The 11769-nt window shown below is 40.1% G+C and overlaps 1 protein-coding gene across 1 annotated transcript in view; it reads left to right on the top strand.

Annotated features, from left to right (window-relative positions):
* LOC119422654 (arginyl-tRNA--protein transferase 1) overlaps positions 1 to 11769 on the top strand; it is a 118184-nt gene that overhangs the window by 86450 nt on the left and 19965 nt on the right. Inside the window, exon 10 of the mRNA XM_037690078.1 lies at positions 10256 to 10365. Coding sequence (XP_037546006.1) covers positions 10256 to 10365 — 110 coding nt within the window. The remainder of the gene's footprint in view (positions 1 to 10255; positions 10366 to 11769) is intronic.

The raw sequence follows: 11769 nt of genomic DNA, 5'->3' as shown, positions 1-11769 counted from the left end.
CATGGTCAAAGCTTTTGAATAAAGAGGACTTGAGATGAATCCATCCAAGTGTCTGCCTTCAGTGGGAAAACTTGTTGGTGATTTCAAACTATTGCTGCTCTGGTAATGTTTGTCTGAACCCGGTGCTCAGAACATAAATTAGACGTGACAAATTGCCTCTTAATTTGGCATGAATCCCCGTGGACTATGATGTTTACAGAAGACATCATGATCTGTGGTGAGAACAGGGAACAGGTGGAAGAGAACTTGGAGAGGTGCAGGTATGCACTTGAAAAAAGAGGAATGAAAGTCAGCCATAGTAAGACAGAATATGTGTGTGTGAATGAGAGGGAGGAGGTGGAACAGTGAGGCTACAAGGAGCAGAGGTCACAAAGGTGCAGGACTTCCAGGACTTCAAGGACTTGGGGTCCACTGTCCAGGAAAATGGGGAATGTGGTAAAGAGGTGAAGAAGAGAGTCCAGGCAGGATGGAGTGGATGGAGAAAAGTTTCAGGAGTGATTTGTGACAAAAGGGTGTCAGCAAAGGACAAATGAGAAGTTTACAGGACAGTGGTGAGACCAGCTATGTTGTATGGTCTGGAGACAGAGAAATGGACAAAAAGACAGGAGACGGAACTGGAAGTGTCAGAAAGGAAGATGTTGAGGTTCTCCTTAGGAATGACAAGGATGGAGAAGATTAGGAATGAGATCATCAGAGGTACAGCACAGGTTGAACAACTGGGAGATAAAGTTAGAGAGGCCATACTGAGATGGTTTGGACATGTCCAGAGGAGGGACAGTGGTTTGGACATGTCCAGAAGAGGGACAGTGGTTTGGATGTGTCCAGAGGATGGACAGTGGGTTTATTGGTAAAAGGATGTTGGAGATGCAGCTACCAGGATAAAGACAAAGAGGAGATGTATGGATACAGTTAGAGAGAACATGGAGGCAGTTGGAGTGAGGACAGAGGACATAGTGAGATGGAGGAGGACTCACTATGGCGACCATAAAGAAAGAAAAGCTGAAAGAACATTTCGGCATATGTTGAATCTTTGTGCATTCAAAGCTGTGCACGTTTTTTTAAGGTAAATGATTATTGTTTGATGCTAAATTAGCATCCACAGAGTTGTTTTCCTGTATTTACATTTATTTATTCTATCTAAATACTCAGCCATTTACAGGATATATCAAAAACATTTAGCTAGTTCATGACGTGGGTGCTATTACGTTTGTTTATTACAACTTTTATACTATTCAACATATTTAACTTTAAATATATTTTCCCACTAGAAATACTTTTTTCAATTCCTTAAAAAAACATTGATCTCTAACGGAGTGCTTCTGTTTTTGTGCTTTCAGCTAGCGTTTTTGTTACTCTTAGCTAATCTTTGATTCTTTTAGCTTGCCTTTTGCTCCTTGTAGTGTTTATGGAACCTTTTGTTGCTGTGATCCAGCATTTTAATTCTTAGCTAGCATTTTGCTTTGTTTGGCTTTTCATTGGCTTTGTATTTTGGCTAGTATTTGGTACTTTTCATTTTAAACTTGCCTTTTGCGACTTTTTTCTTTATTAACCCTTTGCTGCCTTTATTTAGTAATGTAGCTTTCAGCTAGTATTGTTTCTTTTAGCTTTTAGGCAGTGTTGAACTTTTAGGTATTGTTTTGCTTCTTGAGCCTTTAGCTAGCATTTGTGTTACATTTTGCTAGTAAATTTGATAATTTTCAATTTTAGCTCGTCTTTTGCCTTTATCTAGTGGCGTTTTAGCCTTCAACTAGCATTATGCTTCTTTTAGCTTTAGGTAGCATCTTGCTTTTAGCTAGAGTTTTTATCTTACATTTTGACCATTTTAGCTTTAAGCTAGTGTTTTACTGCTTTCAGCTAGTATAGTATTTGTGTTGCTTTTAGCTTTTAGCTAGCCTTTTGTTTGTTTTAGACTAAGTTTTGCTGCCTTTGTTTGGCTCTGTTAACTTTCACCTAGCATATTTGGTTATTTTAGCTTTAACTAGAGTTTAGCTCCTCTTTAGCTACATACACTAGCATATTTAGCTACATACACTAGCATATTTAGCTACATACACTACCATATTTAGCTACATACACTAGCATATTTAGCTACATACACTAGCATATTTAGCTACATACGCTAGCATATTTAGCTACATACGCTAGCATATTTAGCTACATACACTAACATATTTAGCTACATACACTAGCATATTTAGCTACATACACTAGCATATTTAGCTACATACACTAGCATATTTAGCTACATACGCTAGCATATTTAGCTACATATGCTAGCATATTTAGCTACATACACTAACATATTTAGGTACATACACTAGCATATTTAGCTACATACAGTAGCATATTTAGCTACATACGTTAACATATTTAGGTGCATACACTAACATATTTAGCTACATACAGTAGCATATTTAGCTACATACACTAATATATTTAGCTACATACACTAGCATATTTAGGTACATACACTAGCATATTTAGCTACATACACTAACATATTTAGCTACATACACTAGCATATTTAGCTACATACACAAACATATTTAGCTACATCTACTAGCATATTTAGCTACATACACTAACATATTTAGGTACATACACTAGCATATTTAGCTACATACACTAACATATTTAGCTACATACACTAACATATTTAGCTACATACACTAACATATCTAGCTACATACACTAGCATATTTAGGTACATACGCTAGCATATTTAGTTACATTTAGGGGGCCGAGATGGTGTAGAGGCAGGGCAGCCAGCTTGGGACCCGAAAGTCCCAGGTTCGATCCCCAGTCACTGCACATCACGTGGCGTCTCTGGGCAGCACACCTCATCCCCAAAATGCCCCCCGGGCGCATTCAATAGCTGCCCACTGCACCACCTGGTGGTGGATGGGTTAAATGCAGAGACTAATTTTGCCATTGTTTGGAAACATACAGTGCTGACATTGTGATGACATTATTATTATTATTATTACATTTACTAGCATATTTAACTACTTCATTGACTCAGTTCTTCTGATGGTGAAGCGATGAATAACCTGAAAAGCTCTGAGGTCCACAGTAATAAGGTCGGTAGAGTTTTGTTAAAAGAGGTGGGACACAATCTTATTGACCTTAAATCAGACACAGAGCTCAGCCAAAGCCTTAAAGTCCTCCATCACTGAGCTTGAGTTAATTACAGAGAAAATCATAAAACTGAAGATGAACAAATACTATAAAGCTGTGACCTCCATACACCTGAAATCATCCCTGATGTTCTCGTCACTGTTTTCAATCCTTCTGAGGATCTGGTGTCTCTTCTCCAATGGTTTGTTGTCGTCCAGACACAAAGTAGGATGCAGGTTTTCCTCCGTCGGCTGTTTGTCAACAAAGTGAAATGAGCTCACATACAGAGTTTTGGTTGGTCTCTTCAAGTTCACATTTTTCAGCCACATTCTTATTAATTCCTCATCTGTAGATAGGAGATGGAAACAAACTATACGTCTTTTCACAGGAACACTCTTTTTGTTTTGGGTCCGTGTTCAAACTCTGTTGTTGTAGCCACCGATTTAGTTCGGTCTGGTTGTTCTGCAGCCGTGAACACAACAGGTACCTGAACTCAGCACGGCTATTTTAGTAAACTTTATGGTTTTTAAATAAATGTGAACAAAACAAAAAGTTTTTTCTGCTAAACTGAATTTAAATTACATTAAAATACACTGCGGTCCATGCTCTGCTACCATGGTTAACCAACGCTGACTGCTACTTCCTGTCTCACAGGAAGTTGTGCCCATAATCATTTATACAGCAGAGCCCCCAGGAATAATGTGGCTAAAGAAAAAGTGTCTGAACTGCTCTCAGACCAGCTTCTCCTCCAGGTACGCAGCGGCAGGTTAGAACATGCTGAACACCTCCAGGTACATCTGTCAGGACTGAGCATGCACATTGTTTTTTCTGAAGCAGCCAAGAGCAGACAGTGTTGTGTGTGTACGTGTGTGACCTCACATTTCACCTGTCACTTCAGAGCAGATTGAGAATGACGGAGTGTGAATGGGAGCCATTTTGAGTTGCATGTTTCCCACAGACGCCCTCATCCCCGTATGTCACCTAACAGTGCAGAGCTTGTTCTTCTTCAGCCTACATTTGTTTGTTTTTGTCATGAGGGCAGTCACTTATTTATTTTTCAGCTCCTGGTATGAACGTCACGTTGCTTTGATACATTTAGTTGACTTATATTGGAAAAACAAAATAAAGTTTCCAACTTGAAGTGGCCAGCTCAACGCTTCAGATGCAACAGGTCCAAGCTCAGGACGCAACCGCCTCTTCCTTCTTTTTACTCCGTTTCTCTGTTTCTTTCAGCGACCATTCGAAAACCAGCCTGTATGCTGGCCGGGATGACAGATTGATAGTCTGAAGAAACTTTCAGCTGATTCCAGTAGAGATAAAGAACAAGCCGAGACGTTTTTCTTCATTTAGTTTAAAGTTATTACACGGCCAACAGGCAGAGGTGACTGAGATTTTATCGGTGATCCCATTTCTCAGAGGGGTCGCTGTCAGACTTGGCAGCTTACGGTTGTTATCTATAACAACAAAGTCTTTTGTTTTCCCAGATTCGAGATTAAAAATATTTCCAGATTACTGCAACAGTGCAGGGAATAAAGTTCTCATTTTGAGGTTAAAACAGGGATCAAAAACCTGCAACAGTCAGGTACTCTGTGTAAATGAACCAGTAAGTCTGTACCGAAGGATTGGTTTAATTATTTAAAAATAACATTTAATCACATACATCAGAATTAACATTTAAGGATGTGCACAAATTACTCAGAAGTCCTCGTGGTTTAGACTGCAACCGGAGTTAGCGTAATTTCCGGACTATTGAGTGCATCTGAACATAAGCTGTGCCCACTAAAATAAAATAAAAAATTGTACATATATAAGCTGCGTAGTGTCCACGTTGTAACTTGAAATATTTTTTTAACATTAAGCACAGCTACTGAGAGAGTAGAGTTGCATTCGGGCCCAAAAAATCCAATCCGACCTGGCCTCAGCCCGTAGCCATCATTTCCAAACCCGACCCGACAAATTAACAGTAATTACAGGTCCGAACCCGAACCCCGTACGTGCAGACCGTGGTAAAGTTAGTTTTACGTTGGACATTCGAGCTCCGTGGCTTCAGCGGTGTGTTCCTCTTGTTCGAGTTCGGCTGACTCAAATCAGACTGCCTGCATCGGATCAAACGAGAGGAACACACCGCTGAAGCCACGGCGTTCGAATGTCCAACGTCAAACGTAAAACTAACTTTACCGCGGTGGCGCGGCTGAATAAAAGGGGCAGAAGATCAGAGCTGAGGGAGTGTTTGTCCTTTCATGGCCCTCAAAGCGCATTAAAACCCAGTTTCTGCTGCATTCTGCATTATTCAGACACGGACCCTGCTCTGACATGTCTGCTTTGGGATCTCACCTGTTTGGGTCATCGGCCGCGTGCGTCCTCTGAGTGCAGCGGCTGAATGAACGTCCATTTGGGCGATGGATCGCTGCCTGGCAGTATAGTCCCATCTGAAGCTTAACTGAATTGTATTTTACCTCAAGGCCGGTCAGCTCGCTGTGAAGTGACTGCGTGCGGCTGGTGAAGGTATGGCAAGTCATGTTGTCATATAATTGGATCGCGGCTGATCCGCTGACGCAATCAAAAGTCCGACACCGACCCGGCCTACCCATCGGGCCGGGCTTTGGGCTCGGGTTAGAAATGATAGCTCTATGAGAGAGATGTGTAGCTCATGTTGTAGATCAAGAATCAACCACCAGATGGCGTTTCACAGACTTTATCTTACCGTTCAACACACAGCGTGAACCCCACAGGTCGTCATGACAACCACCTCCCTCATTCATGGTTACTCTGCTGAACGGCCTAACACAAACTAACACATAATGAACATGTAAACTAGGCTAACAAGAACAGACTAGTCGCTAAAAGAACAATGCTAAACCGCTAACCAAAATGATTAACGATGAACATAAATTTTACCCATAATTCCACCCTGGGGCCATGTGACCAGCAGTCAACCACAGAAGACAATATGTACCGGAACATACACAAATACGTACAGTAATTTTTTTTTTTTCTGAACAGTGCCTGCAAGACGGCTGTTTAAACAACAAAAATACAGTAGCCTGTGACGAGGCTAAACGTTTTAATGGCATGAAGCTCATTAGCTTGTCAAAAAAAAATAAAAATCTATAAATTAGCTGCAGCATTGTGTAAGCCGCTGTGTTCAAAGCGTGTGAAAAAAAGTTGTGGCTTGTAGTCCGGAAATGACGGTATATAGGAGAATAAACATTATAAGCTTCGGCTGTTTTGAGGTTAATGATATAGGATTTTTAAGGAGGTTACGTAGGTTAGGTTAGACATAGGGCGATGACATCATCGTGTTCAAGTGGCTGCAATTGGTCCGTCCGCTAAAGATGTGAAGATTAAGCGATTCACGGACGTGCACAACACAACTTCATTTATAGAGCAGCTGTGCACAGATGCAGATTTGGGATTAAATATAGATGCATTGATTTAAGTAAGCCAGTCCCCGTTTTGGACCGGTCTAAGGAAATGCGGTCTAAGATCCCATTAGAGAAGCTGAACTGCACAAGTCATAAGGGCATCTGTTTCCAAGCATTGACCCCACCTTCTGTAGAATTAGTGGAGAAACTAGCTTTTTAAAAAAAAAATAATATTAACAGATTTCACAGCATTCTGACACAACAGGCTTTATAGATTAATGTCAACATTTATTTCTCGGAACATTTTAATTTTACTTTCAAGACTCAATAAACAAAAAAAAATCTTCCTCCTCGATAATAGTTTGTTTTCCGTGGCACCAATGTGTAGTTTTCACATGCTCACTTTTTGGACTCTGAGATTCTTCTCAGAGGATTATTCCAGAATCAAACCCCCCCATGCCTATCACACTAAGATCAGGCTCGTTTTTATCCTCTGTTAAGTTTATAAGCCACGGCAGAACCTCTTCCTGCCTTCCAGCTCTCCCCTCCTCCATCTTGAATGGAGTCCTTTCTGACAGAAACTAAGTTGTTTGATTTAGCTCAACAGGAGACCACCAACAGTCCACCTCTCCGCAGAAACATTTGTTTAAACGTTTTTTTAAATTTAATTTCTCTCTTTTTTTTAATGCTCCATCACACACGCCACCCCTCCCCTCGTCTGTTTGTGTTTTTAACAAATCATTAACAGGTTACAGAGCGGCCGCCGCTTGGCACCTCCTAGGAGGAGCGCTGACAGGGCGAGGGGTCTGAGGGGAGCAGAGTTCAGTGGGTCAGGTCAGACAGTTCAGTCTTACTCCTGGTGGTTGGAAGGAGTTGAGGAACGCCGGGTGACGGAGAGGAGGGGAGGGTCCGAGGATCACAGGGGCTAAAAAATGAGAGTTTGGTATCGTGTTGAGACGACCCAGAGCCCTCTAGCTGCCAGCCCGAGGTGTTTGCCTTACCATTAACTTCACTCCGATTTATATCGGCTGCGCCGCGTTGTCTGAAAGGCCTTTGTGGCATGTGAGTTCATGCAGATCTTTGATAGGAACCGCCGGAGAGAACGAGCAGCGTTCATGCGTGCAGCTGAGGCACGCACGCTTACTGCGAGTGGACGTTCTGGGTTTGGCTTTGCAGTTGGAAGTCTGAGGTTGGGTTTGAAGACCGAGATTAGGGGCTGCGGTCTGTGTCAGAAAGGCCGAAGCCTTGCCCATAAAACCCAGCACAGATGAAGAGATAAAAGCTCCAGGTCTGCGAGCTGATGCCAATAAAAGTGCTGCCGTTGGTTCTCAGGGCTTCGTCGAAATACGATCCTGTAAAAATATTTTCTCCTCATTAACCTGTCATCCGTGGAGCCGTGACGCATCGCCAGGCGAGGGAGTGTTTGGACAGGGTGGGTTTTGGTGGAAGGGATTGTGGGGGTTGGTTTGGGGCCCCCGAGGGGGGAACTTACCAGCCTGGATGCTTTTATTTGAAGGCCGTCTTGTGGTAATGTGACAAGGAGGGCAAAAAGGCCCTCGGTGGGCCCCGAGTGTTTAAACAGCAGCAGTTAGCGTAAATCTTGCAGACCCGTTCAGGGCGACAGACTGTGTGTTGTCAGAGAAGTGGTGAAAGTGAAGTCTGAACGAGACTCGGCTCTGGTGCACGGTTTGTTTGGACGTGTCTTTCAGTGTCCTCGTTCGTCCCATCTGCTCCGTCTTCTGTTTGGTTTGTCTGGACCTTTGACTGAAAGAACCATTGTTGCCCCCTCACTCACTAAAAACACAGCTAATTATGTTTTATATAAATACCGTATATTAAAAAAATAAAGCGTTATGACAATGAATACCCAGAGCAAACTCGTTTTTCATGTTGGGATAAAAACAAATGATCAAATTCTTAGACGGAAGGTCAGAAAAAAAAGTTTTTCTTATCTACTCCTCCGTTTTAATTTCCCTGAAGAAATCTTCCCGTGGGATCAATAAAGTTTTGATCTAATCTAATCTTTAATATAATTTGAGCACTGCATTATTCAGGCACCTGTGATTTTTTTATTTATTACGGGAAAATTAATAACTAACTAGAGAAATTGATTTCCTGCAAAAATACAGTGTGAATGCTTATTGATGAAGAACTTGCTGAAAAACAGCTGAAATTAGCTTAAGCATGCAGAATTTTAGCTGAAAAGGAAGAACAAGCCTAAATTAGCAGAAGAAAGCGGAAATAAAACATATTTGCTGAATTAGATTTAAATAAGCAGAGATTAACACAAATTATGAAATTAGCTAAAAAGATGAAATTAGCAAAAAAATGCCGAAAAGTAGCTGAATGGATGAAATAGCTTAAACTACAAGAAGGAAGTGGAAAGAGCTGAAATGAACTCAAAAATGTGGAATTAGATGAAAAGGCTAAAAATAGCATAAAACAGCTAAAAAGTAGCAGAAAGAGCTTAAAGGGGCATAACAAGCTAAAATTAGCTGAAAGTAACAGAAGTTACCGCAAAAAAACTTGAGCTAATCTGAGAACAGCTGAAATTAGCTAAAAACTGCTGAAAAGTAGCAAAAAAGCAGAAAGAAACTAAAATTAGCATAAGTATAAAAAACAAATTTTTGCTGAATCAGGCAGAAAAAGTTCAAACGAGTGCAAAAAAAATGTTGAATTAGCAAAAAAAAAGCTATAAAGAGCAGAAAATGGCTATATAGTTGCTGAAATAGCAGAAATCAGCTAAAGGAGCATAACAAGCTGAAATTGGCAGAAAGATGTTAGAAAAAGCACAAAAATGTTGTAGTTAGAAGAAAAAAAACTTAAAGGAGCACAAAACAGCTGAAAAAACTGCTGAATTTAGCTGAAAACAAGTAAAAATTTTACAAGGAAGCTGAAAGAAGCTGAAGCAGAACAAAATGTGGAAGGAGCAGTAAAAGGTGTAAACAGAGCTAAAGATTTGAAGGAGGTAAAATGAGCTTAAGTCATTTTCTATGAGAAAAAAAAAAGGCTAAATATTTCAAAAAGCTAAAGTTACACCAATACCAAACATCATAGCAGGATTGTCCTGAAAGAGCCGAAAGTTTTGATTTGATTTTTCTGAAATAACTTGAAAATTGCTGGACGAGAATCGCATGGATCACAGAGTGAATGCTTCATAAACTTTCACACAACTAGTCGAAATAATAAAGCACACATTAACTGCAGCTTTAGAAATTCAAGAACATACAATTCTGGTCAACTTTTGAATATTTATTATTTATTTACCGAATTTCCTCTAAAATAAAGCAAACACCTTCATCCAGTTAAGGGTTTTATTAGAGGCAGTTCCCTTTTTTCACAGCTTTAAGAATTATTCCCCGTACTTTTCAAAAGCGCCTCATTTTGCGCTGTACTTTCTGTTTTTCCTCTTCTCCTGTTTGACCCAAGAATGTTGGACAACATTTGTAACGGAGGAGAAAACAAGCCAACAAATTGCAAACACACTTTACAAGAATATTCTGGTCAAACCTTGAAAACTGGTACTAATTGGATCAGAGGCTGCAGTTCAGTAATCAGGTGTACTCGTCTACAAAAGTTATAATGTCCCAGAAATCACGTGTATATTCCATAAACTGAACTAGAACTAGCCTTTCTAAATGTTATATACATTATAAAGATGAATAATTTCCGTGGCATTTTGCAGCTTAGAGCGCTGCAGAGGTAATGAAGGACATGTGGGTCCAGAGCTGCGGGGTGCGTCTTTTTGAAAACTGTTTATCGGCGTCCATCAGCATCCAGAGGCCCGGCAGCCTCGCCCCCTCGTCACGACAGAATGCAAGCGTGTCAACAGACGACGGGCGATACAGGGAGCGCATTGTGAAAGATGTATGTTTGGGAGAGAGTATGGATGTAGGGATCAGGGCCTGTGTTTGTTGGTGTTTGACTAAGACTGGCTGAGGGTGACCCCGGGTCAGACTGCTGGCCTGGGCCAGAGAAGGTTAGGATTGTCTGGTTTTAGGGGCCCACACTGGCCCTCTTTGTGTTCCCTCAGAGTTCAGGTTTGTCCTGTGTGACAGCCATTTGAACAACATTTTGCAAAAAGACCACAAAAATGCCCCGTTGACCTTAATACTGTTTGGGTCAAATAGAACCACGTAATCCTGACTTACCGCCACGGTCACCGTTGTCTTCATGCTCAGTTTGTTGTAATATTTTAAACAGGCCCCCTTCAGGTTTTTATATATTTTTGCAACCACCCTCATGGAGCCGCTCTGTCTGGATGAAGTAGGTGTTTAGTTAACCAACAGATCCGGGTTTAACCTCATGCTCTGTCTTTCACAGATTTTATCCGAGTTGTTTGTTTGTTTGTACATATGTTTGTACAAGTATTTGTACATGTTCATTCATTCATTCAACCTTTATTTATACAGGTTAGTCTCATTGAACATCGAGGACTCATTTACAAGAGAGACCTATAATTTGTATGCGTTTGTTTATACGTTTGTTTTTACATGTGTTTGTTTGTACATGTGTTTGTATATGTGTTTGTTTTTGCATGTTTGTTTGTACATGTGTTTGTTTATACATGTTTGTACATGTTTGTTTATGCATGTTTGGTTGTACATGTGTTTGTTTATGCATGTTTGGTTGTACATGTGTTTGTTTGTACATGTGTTTGTTTATACATGCTTGTTTATGCATGTTTGTTTGTACATGTGTTTGTTTGTACATGTTTGTTTGTACATGTGTTTGTTTTTGCATGTTTGGTTGTACATGTGTTTGTTTATACATATGTTTGTTTATGCATGTTTGTTTGTACATGTGTTTGTTTTTACATGTTTGTTTATACATGTTTGTTTGTACATGTGTTTGTTTATGCATGTTTGGTTGTGCATGTGTTTGTTTATACATGTGTTTGTTTATACGTATGTTTGTTTATGCATGTTTGTTTGTACATGTGTTTGTTTATACATGTTTGTTTGTACATGTGTTTGTTTTTGCATGTTTGGTTGTACATGTGTTTGTTTATGCATGTTTGGTTGTGCATGTGTTTGTTTATGCATGTTTGGTTGTGCATGTGTTTGTTTATACATGTGTTTGTTTATACGTATGTTTGTTTATGCATGTTTGTTTGTACATGTGTTTGTTTATACATGTTTGTTTGTACATGTGTTTGTTTTTGCATGTTTGGTTGTACATGTGTTTGTTTGTACATGTGTTTGTTTATGCATGTTTTGTTGTACATGTGTTTGTTTATACATGTTTGTTTGTACATGTGTTTGTTTATGCATGTTTGGTTGTGCAT

Source organism: Nematolebias whitei, chromosome 1 (genome assembly GCF_014905685.2).
Source record: "Nematolebias whitei isolate Nwh7 chromosome 1, NemWhi1, whole genome shotgun sequence".
In the NCBI taxonomy this organism is placed as follows: Eukaryota; Metazoa; Chordata; class Actinopteri; order Cyprinodontiformes; family Rivulidae; genus Nematolebias; species Nematolebias whitei.
This window is presented reverse-complemented; position numbering and strand designations above follow the sequence as displayed.